At 40.9% G+C, this 25295-nt stretch overlaps 1 protein-coding gene across 7 annotated transcripts in view; it reads left to right on the forward strand.

Annotated features, from left to right (window-relative positions):
• The first annotated feature begins 391 nt into the window (after window positions 1–391).
• Window positions 392–25295, forward strand: part of LOC135500896 (potassium voltage-gated channel subfamily H member 6-like) — a 600170-nt gene continuing 575266 nt past the window's right edge. For all 7 annotated transcript variants that reach the window (XM_064792608.1, XM_064792609.1, XM_064792610.1 and 4 more), the window contains exon 1: window positions 392–585. In XM_064792608.1, the coding sequence (XP_064648678.1) occupies window positions 510–585 (76 nt within the window). In that variant the 5' untranslated portion in view covers window positions 392–509. The remainder of the gene's footprint in view (window positions 586–25295) is intronic.

The following is a 25295-nucleotide window of genomic DNA, read 5'->3' on the forward strand; positions in this document are numbered from 1 at the left end:
GAAGAAAAAGCCTCAACCGTCATTGGATTTCCCCACCTGGAAAAAATTGACATGTGGGTATGGGGTATGTAGTATGTGGTTTTAGATACCGCCCATGGTGAAGTGCCAATACGACCAGTGGCCGTCTTATCTGGCCTTTGCTACACCTCGATCCCAGTGGACCAGCCTCGTTCTTCACATAAGCAGACCTTATTAGGATACGCAATGGGGTGCCCAGGGAGTCTGGCCTTTGCACATTGATACACGATGAGCACCACGCTAATCGAAAACTCCGTTTGCCATTCGCCATTCGCCTATTCGCCACGTTTTGTATTCACCAAACAAAATCGATAGTGCGAGTTGCGCAGTGGGGTTGTACTAGCATGATTAGAAGAGCCCGTTATCACTAGTTATGACATGTATGATACAGTAAAGTCATAGCATAATGATAGAGCGTTTTCACTGTAGATTGTGAAATCTTGTGGAATTATTGTATTTGTTGTGCCTGTTTCTATGTGATTATTGTCATCATGCCGGTAAGAAGGGGACATGTTGCGCCCCAGAACACGTTCATTGATACAATTATAAGGAAATTCGACGGACAAAGTGAGTACTGTTGGTATTTTTTTCTTTTAGTGGTGACGACGTAGCATCTCCGCTGATGAGGTGAAACTATAGATGCATGCACTTGATTGGGTTGGGAAAACGTTTACAAAGTGTTGGCCGCATGGCTGTCGTCACGTCACGATGCGTTGCACCTCTGTCGGTTTTATGTTACTTACATGTGACGTGACGATAAATATTCGAAAACAATGGTAAACGTTCCCCCAATCAAGTGCAATAATAGTAGGGTGTTCAGGTCAAAATAAACCATTGCACATATAATTATTATTGCAGGCTATAATTCAAGTATCAGCTATTATGAGCATTATGGCTTTTACAGAATGGAAAAATTCCTAAGTTATAGGCATTTGAACTTCGCAAGATTGGGACATTTTGACCAAGGGCTCCAAAGGGAAAATGCCTTACAGGGTCAAAGGTCAAATGGCTTCCAACATGGCTGCCAGGGTGAGAAAATGATCAGTATTTTAGCTGTAGGAATCTTATTTATGAATATTTTTCAGCAAAATTTATAGAACGGAGTCATATTATGATGTCCGTCCTAACAAATCCAAAATGGCCGCCAAAATCCAAGATGGCTACCAATAATCCAAGATGGCCACCAAAACTATGCAACTTGGCAACCTTTTCTGCAGCTCTGACTCCGATTGCAAGCCAAAGGAGTAGTAAAACTTGATGATTATGGATCTTCGGGTTGTAATTCAATATGGCGGCATTCCAAGATGGCCACCAAGGACAAATATTGAAATATGGCCGCTGGTAATAAGGATGTTGGCAGATATCATTTCAGTCTCTTAAACTAAGACACTGGTATGATATGCAGCTCGAGGTCAGTCTATCTTTATCCACTTTGATGCAACCGCCATCAGGCAGCCATGTTGAAACCAATATGGCCACCATATTGAAACCAAGATGGCTGTCAAATTCTGCCAACACCATTAATATTCTAACCATGCTTGTAATACATGTATATCAAAATGATCGGATGAGAGTAAGGACGCCAGTCGACTGTTTGAAATGTGGCTATTAACAGACATAGAAAGACTAGAAGCGTTATAAATCAAGTTCACACATTATTATTCAACTCATTTGCAAATTACAGATGAAAGTAACGGATAATACATCTCAAGTACCATCGAATGTATTCGCTGTTTGACGACCACAATCCCTCACTGTGCTGAATCTGCCTCAATTCTCTCTTTCCAGCCAGATCTGAAAATAAAGAATAATACCTCAAAATAAAGAATAATAATACCTTAAATCAGTCGGTATTGGTACTTTCGATTATATCATTTATGTCAATGAGACATCTCCCCAAGGCTTTATTGGTTCAGAGTTACAGATGGTACTATAGCACACACAGCTATAGCCAAACATGGCCTGGTCACTCACAGAACACTGTCACACTGTCACTAAAACCATGCAATGCTGAATGCATGAACCAGGAAATGAAAAGAAAAATATTGATATTTTCACCAAACTACCCAACAAAACCTTTACATTCAGAGCATTCGTGTCTCAGGACTGTCAAGAACAACATTAGTCAACTGTCACGAGATAACGAGAATGAAAACATTGTCAAAATATACAATAAACCTACCCAAACTGATTTTCTAACAATAATAATAATGAGTCTTTTATATAGCGCAATTCCGTGACACTATAGTTCTCGCTCAAAGCGCTTTGGGATATCATATTATTTTATTATATATATTATTCTAATGCTTATTTAATTGGAAAAGTGCCCGGATGTTACGAAAATTGGGCATGCGCCACCATCGGCCAAGTTGGAACTACAAAATAAATTATAAATTCTTGATTCCGCTGGAGATGTCATATTATTTTCATCAAAACAGAGGTTTATACTTACAATTACCACTAGATACGTATAAATGACATTTCTATAAGATTTCAGAAGTTAGGTGTTGTTTAGGAGTGTCAAATCTTGAAAATGCCTAAAATCGGTAAATATTGACGGAATTTCATCCGGTTTTTGACGAACAGCAAGAGTTTTAGCAGTAGGGTTCATTTCCGGCTAGATAATTTCCATAGGTCACATGCCCTTTTGCGGAAAAGGCGCCAAAGGTTTGACGAGCAAGTGACAGCTGGCCACGCCTCCCGCCGTCCTCATTAGCATAACGTTATGGCGGACGTGATGATCGCCACTGCAGCTCAAGTTGTGCGTAATTTCTAATTTCTCCCCAAATACTCGATGAATTTCATTGAAATTTGAGAGAATGAAAGATTAAGATACCTGTTTACCTTGGGTCTTCCTGGTTTCTTCATGCATCATCATTAAGACACCGAAATTAACCGATCTTCAAGAGGTGTGAAAAGTTTTTTTCGTCATTTTTTTGTGCGTGACGCGAAAATGCGCTTACGGAACCTCGAAAGTCACGTGACCTGAACACCCTAATAAAAGATGCTGGTCTAAACAAGATAAATCAGGACTCTTCGCCTGGGGCAATATATCCTGAAGGGGATGCGGTTTTTGCTGCCAGAGGAGAAGCAGCTGCAGCATCCAGATCGGGAAGTACTAAATCTTAAAATAGATTTGAGCATTGATTGGGGGATTTTCTCATGCTCAGTTGATCAAGAAACAAAGGGAAGAGTGTCAAGTTTCTATATAAATAAAACCCGCTTCTAACAAGAAAAATTAAATCATTTTTTTATACATAGCCAATCTTCAGTCATGGCACATGTAAAGCACATGATGTTTTCAAGTGTGTGGTTGTGTATAAAACTGATGTTGTCTTATTTATTTGATTTAGCAATAAATAATAGAAAAAATCTCATCACAAACATACAAGCCGGTCTTTCATTTTGTCTTTCATGAATGTTGTTCAGTCAAGCACGCATCACCATTGTGCTCAGATAAATCTATACTGTGTACATGTAGATGGCAGCACTGGTGCTCGTCTCGTGATGCACCGATTTCCTATCCCGATCAGGCGATTTGAAGGGCAGTACGCGCGATCAAGCTATCATCAGTTTTGTTAACTTCCCCTTTGGGCTGTAGGTACTCCCTATCGGGCGATTTGGGCTCCATTGGGCAAAAAGTCCTGACTGTACATAGGCTATACATGCTATAGGGGCCTAGACATAATCTAAACAATCGATGGTTGCAACCACCAACAATTATTATCTGTACATCTTTTGTTCATCACATGCACCGCGCCATGGCTACATACGATGTTCCAATTTGCATGGCCAGAAATAGCAGTTATTGGAAAACTATGGATTACAAAACACTGGACTGGACTGGGAATGTATGGACTGAGAGTCATCACTCTTCACCGCCTGGGCCCTGTCCCAGCTCATTTCCCAACACCCCATCTGTTCTCAAAGTCAGCATGTCTCCGTAACTATTGATTCTTGAATTTTCATCATGAGTTGGGATGCTCTATCAGCCAAATGGTACCTTTTTGGCTCACCGGTACGGTGAGTCTATACAACACCGCAGTGTCTGTCGTCTGTCGTCGTTGTTGTCGTCGTTGTCCGTCATTTCCGTCATCGTCCGTCATATCCTATTTAAAAAACAGTGGCACCTTTCTTAACCGCTAGGGCTATGGACTCAAAACTTTGTATGCATGATCCCCTAGGTCAGATCACCTTTGACACTGAATTTTGGTCGGTCTGATTCTTAACTTGGCCACCAGGGGGCCAAAACCAAAAATTTGAATAGTGCCATACATATCTCGCTTATTACTGATTCGTTTTTGGTAAAGATTTTATGGTAGATACTCTTAGCAAGGATACATCACACATGATGAGTGTAACTATGGTACGTTTCTTAACCGCTAAAGCTATGAAGTTGAAATTTGGTACACATGACTCCCTACGTCTTGTACTCAACTTGGCCACCAGGAGGCTAAAACTGAAATAGGTAAAAAGTGCATTATCTCGTTTATTAGTGACTTGTTTTTATTTTAGCTTCGCTAGCAATTTTTAATTGCCAGCGAAGCTTATCGCATACTGTCTTTCTATCGTTGAAACCATTAGGAAAGTAGTATGCCGAAAATCTGATCACCCCGAAGACGGAGTTTACATACAGCTGCATGTACATAGAATAGATGACGCGTAGTATCTTTTTCTCTATCAACGTACGAACCTGCAATAAAATTTGTTCATGCGCACGGATATATAGTGCTTGATCCTGCGTAAGTTAAAACTTAATGATTACAAAGTTAAATACTTCTCATATGCAGGTCTAAAGTCTCGAATCGATTATCCTAACCTGTCCAATTTGGTAATAAAATTCCTTCCGAGCGAAAAATGAAATCGAGAAAAAATGGCGGATGCCGGAAAAGTGCATTGGTGGTTCATCCGCTTATCACCGGAAAGCCCTCGATCTTTACTTTTAGGGCGCTAAATTACAAAATACATGACGTCATTCGAGGTATTCCCCAAAAAACATGCGGTGTTTGCGTGCATGAATGAAACTTCTGCCGCGTTCACCTCTGCTGCTGGCCTTTCCACTACACACTTTGCACTATATCGTTATATAGAAGGCGGACGTACAGAGAATAGAAGAGCTGTTGTAGTCACCGTTTATTCCGTTCCTTCCCACGTGTATACATTGTGAGTTGCACTAATGTTAGTCTCATGCGTTACGCACGAGACTAACACTGAACGCCCGGCTGGTTTGATTATAAATGACCTAAATAACCTGCAGGTGACATGGCTCATTCAAGACCATGCTGACCTGAGACAAGTGCACTTGTTGCTTATGGTATTATGTATCAAAGAACCACAACCTGATCATGAAGTCAAATCAGGACGTCAATTGAATAAGTTTGTATGTAGCAAGCAATCTGATTGACATGTCTGACACACTGTATCTGTCCACCAAGCGAAGCTATCATAGCCGCCAGGCTCTAGTTGATAATATTCTTATGGTACTTGCTCCAAGCAACGATACATCACATGTCATACTGACTTTGGTTTGACCTATATACTATACATGTACAATGTTTCTTAACCAGAATGAATTCCAAAGCACCAAATTTCTATACAGTGAGCACAATGGCCCCTGGCCGTTCCATTCAGAAACTACTTTCAGCTATCTCATGTGCGTTGTCCACTTAACGAACTTTACTATCATGTCACATTCAACATGTGTGTGCTGAGGGGTAATGCTCGCTTTGCGATGGTATTTTTGTGGGTTCCTTTTTAGCTCACCTCTTAGCAGAGGTGAGCTTATCCCATACCGTGGCGTCCGTCGTCCGTCGTCGTCGTCGTCGTCGTCGTCGTCCGTCGTCCGTTAGCAGGGCACGTTTCGTAACTGTTAGAGCTATTGAGTTGAAACTTGGTACACATGTACCCTTATGTAATGACACCTTGGAGACCAAGTTTCGGTCCCATTCGTTTCATGGTTTGGCCACCAGGGGGCCAAACGTTAAAAGTGAAAATATGCAATATCTCCTTTAATAGTAGTCGGGAAATTTTGAAAAAAATATGGAAGGTACTTCTAGCAAAGATGCATCATATATCCTCCGGGTTTTTGATTTGACCTCCTTTTCAAGGTCACAGAGGTCAAATGGTGTAAATTGGCCGTTAGGATGTAACGATGGCACGTTTCTAAACTGCAATGACTATTGATACCAAATTTGGTACACATTTACCCCTTAGTCAGGTGATCTCAGGGACCGAAGTTTGGTCCAGTATGATTCACCACTTGACCACCAGGGGGCAAAATCCAAAAACCTTAAAAATGTGATTATTCCTTAACTTCTTGCCCGATTGCCACCAATTTGATATCATGGGTACATCTAACCACCATACAGTATATGTCACACAGGTTTTTAATTTGACCTTCTTGTCAAGGTCACAGAGGTCAAATGGCGTAAATTCGCCGTCAGGCCGTAACTATGGCACGTTTCTTAACTGCAATGACTATTGATCACAAATTAAGTACACATGTACCCCTTGGTCAGGTGATCTCAGGTACCGAAGTTTGGTGCGATCTGATTTGCCGTTTGGCCTCCAGGGAGGGGGCCAAATCCTAAATTCTTCAAAATGCCATTATTCCTAGTAATGACTTGCCCGATTGGCACCAATTTTATATCATAGGTACATCTAATTCTAACAACCATTCAATGTGTCACCCGGGTCTTCTTTGATTTGACCTACTTTTCAAGGTCACAGAGGTCGAATGTACTGTAAATTAGCCATTTTGGGGAAATTGTAATTGCTTGGACCTACATCAAACCTAACACTACATGACACAATACCATGCTCTTTATCCATCTTTCCACCACATGAGGTGAGCACAATGGCCCTGGCCATTTTTTAAGGTGTTATCCCAATGTTCCCCGGGTACCAATCTGAATGGCAGGGTGCTGTATGGGTGAACTTGCCATGTGTTGGATGTGCATCATTTGAAGACATACTGAAAACTGAGTGACCGAGTGACTAGCTGGGCTCAACATTATACTTGCAGAACACTGGCCTTTCAATTGGGGGAACAAGAACTCTGTGAACAAAGATACGCACGCCCTTAATAGCACAATCCATTATGCCTGAGAAATAATTGATTACGTAATGCCAATTTGCCCCCTAGGCAAATGCCAATCCACGCCTTGGCACATTTCGTGACCTTTCTGCCAAATTCCTTGCCCAAAGACCTACACCTCACACTTTGTGACCATTCTGCATACCAAGTGCCTTACCCAACGACCAATTCCTCAACTACCAACATTAGCACATGTTCTCAGCTCCCAATTCCCACTTGGATATCATATATGTTGAGAGCACACCGGGGTGGATAGCGATGACGAGTCGGTTCAAAACCTGGCGCTGGCACTGGCGCCGAATCGGTAGATGTCGTCCTGGGTATACCTAAACATTACCCAGGACGAACCTGGGTAGTTACCTAGAATCGTCCTGGGTAACTTTTAGGACAGTTAACATTACCCAGTTTGAAATCCGTGCATTTTTCAACCTGCGGGCGAGGTTCTTGAAAACGGTACTTTAGCTTTTTGCAGTCGAAATGGCTGTCAAAGTTTCTGTTGATGGTTGAAAAGCGTATTAAGCATCAATCCCGTCGTTTAGATCGTAAAAAGGCAGAGAAATTAAAAAGAAATTGATTGAAGTCATGAATGGTGAAGTTAAACTCCGCGAGGGGGCAAAACAAGACTCTAGTCTAAGCTGCAGTGGTTGGCTAAGGATGAATTTATTTGCAATGGGGCGGGAAATTGCCGGTGGCATACTTTGAGATTGTAAGTTTGTTTTTCAAAAGTTCAACACCTGGCAAAGTCTTTGCGAGAAGTCCTTCTAGGCCACCTACAGCACACTGCTTTCGTATCTCAAGCAGGTCAGGGTGGCGTGGCTCTTCTTTATCGTCATCATCATAATGCCGTATTAAATCCATTTCATTCCGTTTGTGTGAGAAATGAATACGACATCAACAGATCAATGTCATGAATGTCGCCAGAGCACATGTTTAGTGTCCTAAACATTACCCAGGACCATCCATGGTAACTTTTAGGATTACCCAAGTTGGTCCTGGGTAATGTTTAAGTATACTCAGGACGACATCTACCGATTCGGCGGCACTGGCACTGGCCCCAAGGTGATTTCTGGTCTGCAGACTAGATTTTGCTAACAACACAGCAGCACCAATATACCCTTGTGGTCGGTAGTTGATAAAGCTTGGAATCGGTGAAACCTTGGAACCAGTGATAAACCTTGGAATTGTCAGTACTAAGCCGTGGTATCACTGTGCAAGTACCGCGTGAAATCGGGTGCGTTCCTTCCACGATTTATACCCTTCCAACTGCCAATCTCGTCCCAGCTGACTTTATTGATAGCAATTTGTCAGTAGTTCCAGAAACCACCTTTTTTGGCGGATGACATCATCATGGAATGCATTTGAAATGCGTTGTTGTCGTTAAAATATAAACTTATATTCATGACGGGCCGCAATTGCAAATATCTAATGATTTCTTTTCAATCAAAGCAAAAGAAAGGTTTTGTGATTGTTTTGTATTCCATATACTGAAATAAAACGTTTTATTAGAAGAATCATTTTGTATATATAATGCTCTGATTAAGCTTGGTAGATTGGACAAACATGCACACGGAAATCACTAAAAAATGTGTTTGCTTAGAACTGGTGACATCACGAAAAGATATCTACATCCCTCGATGTGTACATGAAGATGTACGAAATGGCTCACAGCGAAGGAATTTGTTCACATTTTTCATCTCCAAACCCGGCTAAAACCTTCGGTAATAAAACCTTCATCTACGATTCTTGTCATGTTTAAGATGATGTACGGATAAGTGCCAGCCGGTACTGCATGATGTAGTCAGTCTTCTCTGTATCACCCTGTATGATCACACCGCTCCGTAATTCAAATAGGCCCCCTGTGATGGGGTAGTAAGCGGAGCGCTGATTGGTCTATATTATGGTTGTGTGGTGGGCGTGTCGTGACGTGCATGCCCATATTTTGGGAGATCAGTAATGTACACTGGAGGCGAGGTATGACTGGGTTGTTCTGAAATATAGATTGTTGAATCGGATATGCGACTGATTTCTAAACTACTGTCAAATTCCGATCTGATCATGTAAAAATAATCTCCAAATAGTGATTCGTAACCACCTTAGGTTCCAATCGCATTATTTCATGTTTTTATGCATTTTTAGGACCTATTCCAAGGTTTATCACTGGTTCCAAGGTTTCACTGATTCCAAGCTTTATCAACTACCCTTGTGGTCAAGTGTTGTGAAGTACAGAAAACTTATACAGTAATCATTTTATTCTCAAAGGGTTGCAAGCAGGGACCCTGGGGCTGGGCCTGGCCGACACTGGTGTGTACTCGGTGTATGCCTCCGTGTAGGCCTATTATGATCGTGTACATCCATGTACAAATCATCATACGATTATCGGATGACGATGATTATATGTTTTCGGACATAAAAACACATTGATAGTAGGCATAAATCTGAATCATAGTGATCGTAATCCATGCCTGATCACAGTAGGCCTAGTTCTGACACAAATATTGGCCCAAGTATATACCGGTTGTCCTCTTCCAGTTGAAACAACATGATCTCCAGAGCTAGAGATCCATGCATGCACACTCCTTTGTAAAATGTCAGGCTATGCACATGGCATAAGGGATTGTCTGCAGCCGGCAGCCACTTTTGCATTGGGGGCTTGAGAAAGGAATTTGGTTAAGTTTTAAAAATCAATGGCTTTTACAGACACAATAAGCTGCAATCCTCATCAGTTTTCACCAATTGCACTTTATAGGACGTAAAACCTATATATTTTGTTGTATTTTCTTGCAAAAACGCTGCCAGTGCCAGTGCCAGTGCCAGTGCCAGTGCCAGAGTGCCAGTGCCTGGTTATGAACAGACCCAGTGATGACTGTGAGTCCAGACTTTCCCTGTTCAGTCCAGTCTTTTGTAATCAATAGTTTTCCAATACCAAGAAGTAGCATGAAGCTGAAGCAGGCTCTTACATTTGAAAAACCCAGGAGAGCAATTGTCAGCGCCCTTGAAATACGTGCCTTAGCAGCGGTGTTATGTGAATGTAGGTAAAAATCCCCGCCGGTAAAAATCCCCCAAGGTAAAGATCCCCCCGGTAAATATCCCCCCAGTAAAAATCCCCCTACAGTTAAAACATGTGTATTGTGCATTAGGCCTATAGCTTAGGCTCAGGCTTGTTTTCCATGATTACGTATATTCCCCCGATTCTAATGTTGGGTAAGCGTTTTCTTTGCCGCCTAAGTAATGCCGTGGTCACACTGGGGTTTTAACACGAATTGAATTCGAATTAAAACGTTGATACGTATTGGGGCGTCACACTCAATTCGGTTCATACCGATCTCAATCCGCTTTAACCAACACGGTTCTTAAACCGAATTGAATGCGAATCAGTTAATCCGAATCAACGAAACCGTATTGAGATTTCAAGTGTGACGCGCTTGATACGAATTAAGGTTTTCGATCGCACTGCGCATGCGCCCGGCGCATGGAAAGTGACCTTTGACCGCGGGAACTAGTGATCCGAACTAGTTAACTGATGTATTTAAATGATCTCATTAACTCAAATCGTTTTTCGTTATGCCATAGAATAGGGAAATATCAACTCCCTTGCACGTGACTTGCATTGCCATTTCCTGGCAAGGTATGTTGCCGCCGGTTCGTTGGTCAAAGGTACGCTGGTCAGCAACATTGTCGCGGCGGGGTTTTCCCCGGTTTTGGCCTCGTTTTCGAGGGCGAGGCCGGGATTCTCCGCATTTAGCGACGGTGGTGTTGACTCGCTGAGGACACTCCTCTTTGACCCGAACTTTGGCAATAGGCATGGCCAGGAGATGGAAATGGTCAAGCACCTTACGCGATTTTAACTTGTTAATAATGACTGTGTGTTACTGTGATATTATACTTATATGTTTTGTACTTGTAAATTTTATTCTCCCTTAAGGGAGGTTAATAAATAATAATAATAATGATAATAGATGGCGCGTCGTTAGTATGCATTGAGTGTGGCGCGTTTTAAACCGATTTGAATGCGTATTCGGGCCAGTGTGACGCGACCGTTCTGAAACTGGATTAACCAATTCGTATTCCGGAGAGCGCTCTACGGAATTCGGTTTCAATTCGCATCCAGTGTGAACACACCATATAAGAAGTGAACAAGTAAATTTGTATCTATACTATAATGCGCGTTGTGGCCGCTATTTAGGAGGTAATTTTTGGCTCACCGTAAGGGGAGTCTATATGATAGCGCTGTGTCCGTCGTCGTCGTCGTCGTTGTCGTCGTCGTCGTATCCTAACAGTGGCACGTTTTTTAACTGCTAGGGCTATGAACTTGAAACTTTGTACACAGAATGCCCTAGGTCAGCTGACCTCTGACACTGATTTTCGGTCCGATCTGATTCTCTGTTTGGCCACCAGGGGGCCAAATGTCGATATCTAAATAGTGTGATATCTCGCTTTAGTGACTTGTTTTCGATAAAACTTTTGTTGTAGGTACTCATAGCAAATATACATTTTATATTATACGGGTTTTTAATTTGACCTTGTTTTCAAGGTCACAGAGGTCATATGGCGTAAATTGGCCATTAGAGTGTAAACTATGGCACGTTTCTTAACCACTAAAGCTATGAACTTGAAACTTGGTACATATAACCCCCTATATCACATAGCCTCTGGTGCTGAATTTTGGTTCGATCTGATTCCTAGCTTTGCCACCAGGGGGCCAAAAGTGGAAATCTAAAAAGTGTGATATCTCGCTTATAAGTGATTTGTTTTCGATAAAACTTTTGTTGTAGGTACTCATAGCAAATATACATTTTATATTATACGGGTTTTTAATTTGACCTCGCTTTCAAGGTCACAGAGGTCATATGGCGTAAATTGGCCATTAGACTGTTAACTATGGCACGTTTCTTAACCACTAAAGCTATGAACTTGAAACTTGGTACATATAACCCCCTATATCACATAGCCTCTGGTGCTGAATTTCAGTTTGATCTGATTCTCAACTTTGCCACCAGGTGGCCAAAAGTGGACATCTAAAAAGTGTTATATCTTGCTTATAAGTGACTTGTTGTCGATAAAATTTTTATGGTAGGTACTTTTAGGAAGAATACATCACATATCTTAAGGGTTTTCAATTTGACCTACTTTTCCAGGTCACAGAGGTCATATGGCGTAAATTGGCCGTTAGAGGGTAAACTATGGCACGTTTCTTATAATCTTAACCAGTAAAGCTATGAACTTGAAACTTGGTGCATATAATCCCCTACATCAGATAACCTCTGATGCCAAATTTTGGCCCGATCTGATTCTTTATTCGGCCACCAGGGGGCCATAATGGAAAAAGTAAGAAGTGCAATATCTTGCTTATTTTTAGTGATTCGTTTTCAATAGCATTTTTATGGTAGGTTCTCCTAGCAAGGATACATCACATATCATATGAGTTTTTGATCTGACCTGCTTTTCAAGGTCACAGAGGTCAAATGGCATTAATTGGTCATTTGATTGTAACTATGGCACATTTCTTAACCACTAAAGCTTTGAAATTGAAATTTGATACACATGACTCCCTACGTCATGTAACACCGAATTTCGATCTGATCTGGTACTCAACTCGGCCACCAGGAGGCCAAAACTAAAATAGGTAAAAAGTGCAATATCTCGTTTATTAGAGACTTGTTTTTGATGATATTCTTATGGTACTTACTCCAAGCAACGATACATCACATGTGTCATATCGACTTTGGTTTGACCTATGTACTATACATGTACAATGTTTCTTAATCTGGATGAATTCCAAAGCACCAAATCTCTATACGGTGAGCACAATGGCCCCTGGCCGTTTCATTGTTTCAAAATTGGGCCTTGGAAATGCGTCGAATTCTTGCAACCTTTGGCTTCGTAGGTCTGGATCATACGTAAGAGTGTCACTGAGGGTGTCATATGTCGAATATCTTCGTGGTTTTAGAATAAATAACAACTTTTCAGAGAGCACGTCGACTGGAGAGCTCCGCTCATTCTCAAAAGCATACGCAAACTTCACGCATATTCTCCCTGCCACATCATTATTAGCTTACAGCACGTATGTAGTGCTACACAACCTGGTCCATGGTGCAGGGTATTAGCAGGGAGATTAATGATAAGCCTATTCTATTTTAGTTCTATTCGAGAAACACTGACCTGAGTGATTAGGCAAATTCTGCAGAGTGGCCTACCGGAACATGCAGTCAGGGTATCAATAAACAGTTATGCCAGGATGGACAAAATATGTACAGTGGCCAGCGCTTGCTCTTTGATTTATTCTTTACTGACTGATGTTGTCAGTTTGAATTGCGTTCTGCATCTCTCCATGCACCTGGCTTTGGTCCGACAGTGGCATTGGGTACGGGCGAGGGGGTGGGTGATATGCCTAATATGTGCGGGCCTTATTTGGAACAGGACCTGCTGTCACTGGTCTCAATGCATTGTGTAAAATAGCGTACTCCAATCAATCTATTGGGGGTTGCATGTAGATAGCAGCAATAAGTCCCTAAATGCAGTTCATTGCGTGTTTAACCTTTAATAAAACTTCAGTAACGTTAGAAATTTAATGTAGTTCAATCATCGTGCCCATTTAACTAATGTATATTACATTTCAACTTTGCCCGCCCCATGGGTATATGCTAGTAAAAAAAATGGTGTAATTTATTTCATAATGATTCTGCTATAGCCTACAACAGGCCTACTGTAGGGGATATTTACCAAGGAGATTTTTACCTGGGGGATTTTTACCAGGGGGATTTTTACCTGGGGGGGGGGATATTTACCGGGGGGATTTTTACCTGGTACCGTGTTATGTATCTACCATATGACAGTCACTCATCACCATCTATGATTCCTGGCCTGTAAATTGGACAATGGAGCGCCGTTTCAACCAAAATTTTGGAGTGCAATCTTTCCAATTTCACGCCCCTCAAAAGCGAGAGCCTGCTGAAGACTATTTTCCTACTGCCACATCAGACATGCTCAGACATGGCCTTTTGTTCAGCAGGCAGAATATACATGCTGATCTGATTTTCTCAAGAGTCCGTGCTTTAAAGGAATCCTTCAACTCTGCCGATTAAAACCGTGCATCGGCAGGAGAACAAGTAGGCCTAGCTCCCTATGCGTTTGAGTACACACCCGAAGTGCTGGCTGAACGTGATCTTGATGGTGGTGTGGCTGCTGTGGAGCTTGAAGATGATGTACCACTCGATGACGAAGGCCACGAGGATCGCACCCAGATGCCTGTGGAGGAATGGTGCATGTGCCATGGCTGCATGGTGATGCCCACAAACTTTGAATGTGACTGCTGCCAGGATATCAATGCCATCACCGCAAAAATGGAAGAGACTAATGGTGACCTTGATCATTGTGTTGATCTGGAGTGCATCCCCATTGCATGTGTGACGTCATCGGAGAGAGACATTTGAATCAAAATGGATGTCTTCATAGGCAGTAATAAAAGCATGATTTTTCGCTGTTTCTAACTCTGTATTAACTTAAATTTTCAGCAGGTCGTTTCTAATGCCCATGGATCACCGAAAGGTGGAAATGTTGTAGTTATTGCAATTGCGGAATTTAGATGACACCTATCATTTAAGGGTTGACCATTGGCACCACCATTTTGGCTAGAACATGAAATCCTTAAGCAATAAGAGCCTTTTCAAAACAAAGTGAATGTCAATTTAAAGGATGGGAGTCTGCTCTTCATTTTCCAGAGAACAGCCGCTGAGATTTTAAGATTTTGGAGGACTTGTTCTTATTGCTTTAGGATTTCACGTTCCAACCAAAATGGTAACCTCGGCATCAGGAATGATTTCTATCCCAGCTTACACTTTTGCTAGATTTGGTCTCACAAGCCAGTCTGGAGAATGCCTCCAGCTGAGGGTAGTATGTAAACACTGAAACGTTTCAAAAGAAACAGGTCAAACGAAACGAGTCAAATAAATGGTCAAAACGTGAAATTGAAAATGCACTGTGGATGTGTCGTTTTTCAAGGCTCTGTTTTGTAATTTTACCGCATAAAAGCCACAGCAATTCAAACAGAAAGCGATTAATCATAAATAGATTTCCACGGTCCATTCAGCTCTTTCACAATTTAGATAAATCGGTATTTCCCCATGTAACCTCGTACCCTCCCCAATATTTAGCGCTATCGTATACTTTAACGACAATAACAACGATTTATTGGAACACGTTGAATTGAACATGTCCAATTTTGCCTTGAACTCTTTGAACGTAGCACTCAGACACGGAGCATCAGCAGATCAGAGGTCATAGCATTATTCATGTTATTCCGCATTTCATTTGGCATTTCCCTGCCCTAATTGGCCGCCATTATTGCCGAATGTGCTGGATCCACTCATTTCAATATTACAAGATGTTCAAAGCATATATTGATGCGAAACTTAAAAGACATGATAAGGGTGGTTCATTCAAACATTTCAATTGTAATTGTTTAATTTTAAACGCCATAACCTTTTATTATTTCGTCCCCAAAGTGAGTACGAATCTGTGGCCGTGGCCATTTTCAGTTCAATTACACTGTGCGATCGCAATGCATAATGTACAGTAATTCGCCAACATGGAAGCCAATTCGGGCAGAGATAATATTTTAAATATTAACTCTGCTTTTGGAGATTGGCACGGGGACGAGGCTGATTTACTTATTGCACTGAAAATGTGGAATGCCAAGGCGGGTCGCCGTGTTGCAAACAATTTACCAAATTCATCGCCTAAAAATCGATCCAGACTATCAAAGTCAAAGTACGTAAACAGAATTATTGTAATCATTATAACAGATCATGAGTATAATTATTCAGTAATGTTCATTTTTATGCCATATTTTTATTTTTGACTCGTTTCGTTTGACCTGTTTCTTTTGAAATGTTTCAGTGTTTACATACTTCCCCAGCTGAGGGTCAACGAGGAGGCCCGGGTCTAGGATGCGAGGCATGTTCTGGAATCCATCTGAGGTCAATCCTTTGTCAATCCATAATCACTACAACCTATTCATTTTTAGATTTGCAGAGATCCAGGGGAGACGGTTAGAGCACTTTCAATGGATTTTTGATAGTTGCCTCTAAGTGGCCCCACAGTTTGTACCACATGGGTCCTAGAAAAAGGTGTGAGATTGGTTCAAAATAGACCTAATGTGTGTCAAGTTTGCCAAGTCATAGATTGGTGAAATGATATTTATATCTTCGTAAAGCAACAACCATATTGTTGCATATTGTGTGGGCGAGATATTGTTATAACAGCCACACCCTACACCTTTTTAAATTAGACTCAGCGACACATTTTAGAGCAATTTGGACGGATTTGATGTGATACGAAACCAATAGGTGGCGCCACCTTTGATACACCCAAATCCTACAAACGAAAGTTCCCGCTGTGATGCTGAAGTGTGTCCGGTCAAAGACATAACATGAAAAAATATTTATTTTCACCTGAAATACTTTTTCTAAATCCGATAAAAAAATGCTGGGTCGGTGCGGCTCTTCCTCATTCAAGTAGAGCTTGATTTAGTGAACAGCTGTATAAAAACAGCAAAATGATGAAATGGCGAAATGACAAAACGAAATGATCGATTAGTTGTGCTTGTATCCACAAAGGCCTAGGCACTTCGTTGACGCTGCTAAATTAGGCGTAACCCAAGATGAATTCAGAAACCAAAAATCGGCACGATCCGACCTACATTAAGCGAATGAGGTCATCGGGAAGTTTAGACTTCATTCCTTTATACCTTGGTCCACAGAAGAAATATTGTTTTCACAACTGGCCGAATATTTTTTGATAATTTTTCATTTTTAGCTCAGCTGACAAAGTCAGCGGAGCTAGTCAAATAGCTATTCGATTGGTGTCCGTCCTTCCATCCATCCTGCCATCCTTCCATCCATCCAGCCATCTGTAGACAAAGTTGGGCATTTTGTAATCATACAACCGAGGCACTTCAAATCTAGTCTTGCTTATAAACACCACAGAAAATGTTGCTTACGGAAAAAAATGTGGGCGATTCGACTCAAATTCAGCTCCCCAGGGGGCAAAATGCGTAAAAGAAAAAACAATTTTTTGACGCTCTATTCCAGCAGATAAAAGCTTGAAATAAAGTTGAAAAGGTCTTCATGATACAGAAGTTTTGATATAAAATAGATTAGTGTCGATTTATATCACCAGTTGGCGGTAGTGAGCAAAACTGTTGTTTGACCCCGGATGACCCCGCTTTAAATTTCCCGCTGAGGTTACCTGGAGAACTATCATCAAGAAAATGGCGGCGACCTTTTTATTTCTACCGGAGCGATGATTTGTAAGTGACAAATTTTCTTATTTAAGCCTTTACGGAAATGTATTTTGGTACGAAACTTCACACGTTTATAGAAAAGATCAACGAGAATGTGTTCAAATGCCCTCATAACGATGACTTCAACGGAATTTGGTCAAAACAACCTTCGAATGGAGTCAACTTTCTTTGCGAACTCATTATTTATCGTAATTTATGCAGATCTGAGTCCAGCTGATGGGTGATGTTCTGATTTGTGTTCAAACTATTGGAAACTTTGGAAATTAGTTCTATTAATTCTACTATTCTGCAGGAGTATATTATAGCCATTGATGTTGACAGCTAAAAGCACGAAAACTTTGTTGTTGATCGTCAGGGCGGATTGATATGTGGTTGTGCGTCCAAGGCGATTAGGTCATTCAGTTAGTTTGAGAAAGATCATGATCATAAAGATGCGTGTTGTGTTATCATAACCGGAAAATAAGTTGAAGTTATTATTAGTACTACGATTCTTACATGAGTAAAAAGTAGACGTTTTAAGCAACACAATAATGTTACTTCCGTAAAAAAACTGTCAATTCTCCTTACCACAGAACCCAAGCCATTGCTGTTATAGTGTTAAGTTATGCAGGGGCTTAATCAATTACCTGCACTCCCTGTGGGGTGAATAACATTATCTTTGAACAGCTGGCTGTAGGGGGATGATTGGAACAGCCGGTATACCTGCTGACCTGCTGAACCCAGGATAATGTTATTTTCAATCCACGATTGCAGGTCACCTGATTTTCGAGATTTCGCGGGAAATGAAATTGTAAACAAACGCATGTGTGCAGTTCAAATGTGAAAAAAATGTATTTTTGGTACTTTTGGTTGCTGGACTTGGGTTTTCCCGCAGTTAGGAGCTGGGGTCAAATTGGTGGTCAATTGTTTATGGGTGCTGTTTTAGTCAGAGGTAGCCCTTGATTATGAAGGGATTTTCAAATTAAGGTGACCATGGTCTTTTTATGTGCTCACCACAGCTTTCAATACTTGATGTATATGAAGAGGCGTGCGGAACCTGACATGGCCTTACCAAGGAGCTCCTCACGGTGCTGAACTTCTAGCTTGCCTGTCGACTAAGTGCCCTTTTGGCCGAGACATTGCTACATGTAGGAGGAGCACGCATTTTAAATTTATAATAAATAGTACAGTTGGTTCGAGCCATTTGAAAGCCGACATGTGAAGGCATATCTGGGTTCTCCTTCTTCTCCGTATAAAAAGGGGCATATTGCTGACTAAGGAACAAGGCATATTGACATTGCCTCATCATCTCTATCGGACCAATTGATATACTTTTATATGCACGCATACATCACGCCATTTCAGGGTCTGAGTCTGTGGACAATTGGTTTGATTAATTTGTCTCTTCGATATTGCTCCTTTATTGCATTAGATTTTCATCGCAATTCAATCCATTCAAGATGTAGCCAATTTGAACCTGTCTGCGCCAAGGATAGATCGACTCACTAGGGATACGCAGTAGAGCACAATGTCATGACCCTTTGTATTGTAAATTCCAACCACCTGCAGGACAGGTCAATTTCTCTCAATAAAATTAATTTTGTTGACTCCTGTAATCTTTACCTTATTAAAAAAAAGACAGTGGTGTTAGTCCCAAACTGGTCATTTCTATTTATTTTGACCTCTGTTAAATCAGGATACCTCTCAATTACAGACAGCATTTTGTATCCTTGTGCTGTACAACCCAGCCTGGACATACCACAGTTGTCCATGGAGAAGTCTCATCCCCTCTGACACTTCTTTTCTGTAAAGCTACCGATACAACATACTGAACTAGGGATATATTCCGTTGCCTCCTGTAATATTTACATACCATGGCTGATTAGTTCAATCATATTTCATCCAGCTGGCAGCTCTGCATTGGAAATTTTAGTGGTATAACGTGTTCTCTTGACCTTCAAACAGTAGTATAAAGCCGATATTTACTACTTTACACCCTCAGTCCTATGTTATGAGGTCATCCAGCTGAGCGCCAGGCCCTTGGGCCTCTTGTTACTTGTAAGTTGTAATGGAATTAGTTTAGTTTTCACCGCCAGTTGGCGCTACAGGCGCATTTAACTGAATTTTTGACGATTCAAAAGCCCGGGCTATGACGTATAGTTGCGCAGTTGTATTCTGCACATGGAATTGGCCGAGGAACCAGGCTATATTTCAGCATACCCACTGTGACCAGTCTAATTAAGATGGAAGATTGATTTTGCAACACGGTAACCAATTTTCTGCTAAAAAGAAGTCAAGTAGGCGATATTATCACTAGTTCCTTTCAGTTGGTAGTCATAAGGTCTTTAGGGACTACTTTCAGAAATTAGTTCTTGAAAATTTGGCCACAATTCTGTGAAAACGGTATTAGAAGTGCATGCTCTGTTCGGGAATTATTTTGAAGTGGAGAATTCCCACAGTATGTGCAGTGAATCGGCATGATTCTGTTGGCATTTTATGTTTTTAGTACTACGATTCTGACATGAGTAAAAAGTAGACATTCCAAGCAACACAATATTGTTACTCCCATAAAGATTGATTCAAAATTGACGGAGTTACGGCATTCTGTTTGGCAATTGGCAGCGCTGATGAAATACATTGCACACTTTGAAAAGCGCTCATTGGACAACGTAGGGAATCACCAGAAATGACGTCATCGCTGGTCTAAGTGAAAAATAGATGGGTTTCCGATCGACTCACTAGGGATACGCAGTAGAGCACAATGTCATGAAAAAACGACCCTTTGTTAATTCCAATCACCTGCAGGACAGGTCAATTTCTCTCAATAATGTTAATTTTGTTGACTCCTGTAATCTCTACTTTATTAAAAAAAAAGACAGTGGTGTTAGTCCCAAACTGGTCATTTCTATTTATTTTGACCTCTGTTATCAGGATACCTCTCAATTACAGACAGCATTTTGTATCCTTGTGCTGTACAACCTAGCCTGGACATACTACAGTTATCCATGGAGAAGTCACATCCTCTCTGACACTTCTTTTCTGTAAAGCTACCGATACAACATACTGAACTAGGGATATCTTGCGTTGCCTCCTGTAATATTTACATACCATGGATGATTAGTTCAGTCATATTTCATCCAGCTGGCATCTCTGCATTGGACATTTTAGTGGTATAACGTGTTCTCTTGACCTTCAAACAGTAGTATAAAGCCAATATTTACTACTTTACACCCACAGTCCAGTGCTATTAGGTCATCCAGCTGAGCACCAGGCCCTTGGGCCTCTTGTTCAGTTATGTAACTAATTTGCATAATAATGAGCTCCATAGTGTTTTACTAGATTTACCCAATGACGACGTCATTTTTCTAATGGGAAAACCCGTCATCGGCAGTCGGCCAAGCAGAGCCATTGAATATAATTGCTAAGTAAACATTTCCGTGTCCGTAAATGTTTTGAAAAAAAATGTATCTTATTGCCGCTGAAATAAACTTTTTATTGATGTGACTTATGAGTAACTTCTTTATTCATAAAAACCTGAAAAAGCGAGTTTAAAACAACATACGGCGCCAGTTTGACGCCTCTCGCAAAAAGCTGAAATAACGTTGCGAATGTGACGTTCTTCCACGAAGCGCGCTCAGAGTTGAAGGGTGACCTCTACTAGATTATTAATAGCAAGAAATCCCCGGGTCATACGTCATTAAGATTTTAGAACCAATCAGAGTGGACCACCCGCAAGCAGCCGCGACTTACCCGGTCAATCTAGGTCAAGTGTGGGCTATCCTACGATCATGTGAACTTTTGGTGACGACTTTTTTCCAAACTTCGTTCCGCGGATACAAATTTAGCACAGTGAGTACTTTTTTGAATATATATAGATCTGAGTTACATGGTTTGTTTGGAAAAAGAAAATTGTTTTGATAGCGCATTCAGCTGGCAAACTTGGGAGTGCCCGGTGACATTCGCGTCAATGGAGAAACTCAACACAGTGACGCGATAATTGGGCCGTTCCATTTTGCGATTGTCGTCTCCCTCTCCGTGACGTCATCCGTAGTTGGTCACGTGATGGTGATTCTCTATTCTGATTGAATGTATCGGTTCAGAGATTATTTTAATGGGGGTTGGAGCTTGCAATTTTGAAATATTGATTTTTTAGGGGGTTTTCCTCTGTCAAATCATGGCTGGGATTCCCAATTAGATTACAGCTAGCGATGTCCTTTTTGCAACAACTAATGACAGATTTCTGGGTCCAAACCAGATATGTCTTCTTTATTATTCTTAGTGTTTGTCACTTGTTTTAAAGAGCTGCAGAATGAAATTATTGTTGTTTGCTGCCTTGGCATGACATGACACACTAAAGGTCTAGTCCCTTATCAGTTAGTGAGTTACATCTGTTAGTGTTAGCCTGATGGGCCTACTCAGAATTTCTTTAGGTTGGTTTGTCCCAACATTGAGTAGTAGCCTAGGCCTATCACATATTATGCATAGTATCACATATTATGCATAGTATTCCTTTCTCCACTTGGGTTATGACTAAAGAATCTCAACATGCCTATGGTAATTAGTGGTTAAATCTCTAATGTTTTCTGTTAAGTGTACTCTTAGTCACCATAGGCATAGGCACAGGCATACAAAATTACCTTAGCCAGGAAGTTCATAATAATCATATTGATTCAATGATTGATGGAGGCGGAACAATAAAGAACTACTATAGTAAATTTAGATTGAGGAATTAACAAAATCTTGTTTTCCTTCAGGTACTGATGTCAGCATTAAGGAAGAAAAAGAAACAGCCTCCCAGCTGCTGAAATATAAGGATATAAAGCTGCCAATTAATACACGTGTGCAATGACACTTTATGGCTCTTTTCAATGACTAACATTGAATTCCTGAACTGTGAAATTGGAAGATTTGTAGATTTTCTCTCTGGAATGTAAACAAATGACTGAATTAATGCAATATTCTTAATCTACTCTGTCATACCTTTCCATAGATATGTTACACGGCATGGTTCGTGTATCAAAAATATTTCCTCTCTTAGGATGGGCGGCGGCCATCTTGAATTTCAAAATGGCTGCCAATCTGCTGAAAATAGCAACAGAAGTGTCAATTATTGTCCTTGAACCTATATAGAATAAGATTAAGATTATTTTTATTGATTATATCCGCAAAAATTAGTTGTATATAGGTTGTAAGAGGTTTTTATACAATTTTCAATGGGAATCCAAGATGGCCGCCATTTAATGGATACAAACGCGTCGGACGCCATTTTTGATGTTAAAAATGGTTTCAGCACACACGTTTTGTCTAGGGACTGACTTTTTAAGTAATTGCAGCCGCTGGTATTTCCCTAGTAAATTGGTAATGATATGATGCATTCTGACCTCAAAGGTCCCTTTATTGTGGCGTAAAATCCTTTCATTGTTTTCCAGTTGATTGATTAGAAAAGGGCGTCAAATTTCAGGCACAGAAATCGTAATATCTTCAAAAGTTGTTGACCGATTTTGAAAATTCAAACAGCTTTGTAATCCTTGTCGTACTGGTTTGCCTAAGAAACCATAAAAACAACATATTTCAATATTTCATTTTTTAAGTGGGTAAAGCTAGTTTTACCTCGTTAGCTCTAATTATTAATGCTATCGTCATGCAATTTTCAGGGAAGATGGATCTGATGATTTGCAACAATAAATATCAAATATTGTGGGGAAGCTTCCTTGTTTGCCCTGCAAACTCCAAACACCTCTACTTTATACTGATCCCTGAAAGCTTTCGCTGCAGAAAAGCCTCGCTTTTGTGTTGTACACAGGGAGAATGGGTATATTCATTAGAAGATCCAAATACATATCACAAACATTCCAGAGTGCTCTCCACATATCCAACGGTTTTTGATTTGACCTAGTTTTCAAGGTAACAGAGGTCAAATGATGTAAATTGGCCGTTTTATTATAACTATGGCACGTTTCTTAACCGCTCAAGCTATGAACTTGAAATGTGGTACACATGAATCTCTGTGTCATGTGGCCGATTGACACAGAATTTCTATCCGATCTTATTCTGAATAAACTAAATGAAATGGCCAAGGGCCATTATGCTCTTTATATAGATATCTGGTGATTAGGAATTCATCCTTGTCAAGAAACATAGGTCAAACTTAAGTCGGTATGACATATGATGTATCGTTGCTTGGAGTACCTGCCATAAAAATATCATTGAAAACAAGTCACTAATTCACAAATTTTGACAAAGTGTAAAAAATAACTATAATGCAATTTTCGTTTGCATCTAAGCTGTATTCTACGGCGGCCCGGAGGGGACATCGAGAAAAAAATAATAAACTCGCACTGCGACTTTTTAAACACGCACTGCGACTTTTTAAACTCGCAATGCTACTTTTTAAACTCGTACTGCGACTTTTTAAACACGCACTGCGACTTTTTAAACTCGCACTGCGACTTATTAACTCGCAGTGCGACTTTTTAAACACGCACTGCGACTTTTTTAACTCGCACTGCGACTTTTCCAACTGGCACTGCGACTTTTTAAACTCGCACTGCACGTTTCAAAACTCACCCTGCGACTTTTTCTAATCCAATCACAGCCGTGCTTACAACGATACCCGTGTTGTTGAACTCCAACAAGGCATACTAAACCACTTCCTTCGCCACGGCTTTGAAGCTATAGGAAGCTATGCAGGACCTTGTCCGTGGCTGTTCACATCGTTTTTTGATATAAAATTGCACTACACTGCGACGTAGCCTATTCGCATCTATAGGGCCTCCTTTTCACATTTTATCCCATGGATGACGTCACACAGTTATATTTCCATCTCGGCTGGAATTATGCTGAAATTCAAGGCCTACTTTGGTATCGATATAACACCAGGATAAGTCTCCGCCACCTAAAACGGATACTCAAAAAGTTGGACCTTGGCAGGCGGAAAGGGTATTCTGATATATTGGAAGTTGCTGAATACGTAGAAGCACAGATCCGGGGCTCTGGTAGACAGCATGGGTACCGATGGATGCATCTGAAGTGCATACAAAACGGACTTCGCACCAATAGAGAAACTGTTCGGTTGTTATTGCTATTGCTGGACCCTATGGGAGTCGCTTCGAGAAGATGTGGTAAACTCGTTCGAAGAAGTTACTTCAGCAAGGGTCCAAACTATATATGGCATTTAGACTCGTACGATAAACTGAAACCCTACGGGTTCTGTATAAATGGGTGTGTGGATGGTTTTTCCAGAAATATTATGTGGTTAAACGTTTATACTACTAACAATGACCCGAGAGTTATAGCTGGATACTTCCTTGAAACTGTTGACAAGGTAGGGGGATGCCCTTGCCGTATTCGTTCAGATCTAGGCACGGAAAACGGACACGTCGAAGCAATGCAGACATTCCTTCAACCAAACGACAACGAACTTCCCTTTGTGACTGGGACCAGCAAGCTAAACCAGCAGATCGAATCATGGTGGGGTGTCCTACGCAAAGAATGTGGTCAATTCTGGATGGACATCTTCCAACAGTTGTCATCTGACGGCTTATACGACGGAGACTTCATTGAAAAAAATATTCTCCAGTTCTGCTTTATGGATGTTATCCAGGTGAGTGCAGCGTTTTTAAGCGACAAGCGTAAAATAGAAACGATCCTATACTGCGGGGACCAAAGTTATATCAGGGAATGGGTGGTTCTTAACACGATTATCTAATGCTCTTGGAGAAGTCAAGTCATGTTTAGTACTCATCAGCTACCTTAACTGCAAATTTAGTATAGGCAGTGGTACATTGGCATTGTTGTAATACTTCAATCTGCTTCAATCTTTTCTAGACGGAGCTTGATGAAGTGGTAGATGTGTGGAACAACCACCTTATTCGACCAAGTCGGAACGCACACGTGCCGTCT

Source organism: Lineus longissimus, chromosome 16 (assembly GCF_910592395.1).
Source record: "Lineus longissimus chromosome 16, tnLinLong1.2, whole genome shotgun sequence".
Classification (NCBI taxonomy): domain Eukaryota; kingdom Metazoa; phylum Nemertea; class Pilidiophora; order Heteronemertea; family Lineidae; genus Lineus; species Lineus longissimus.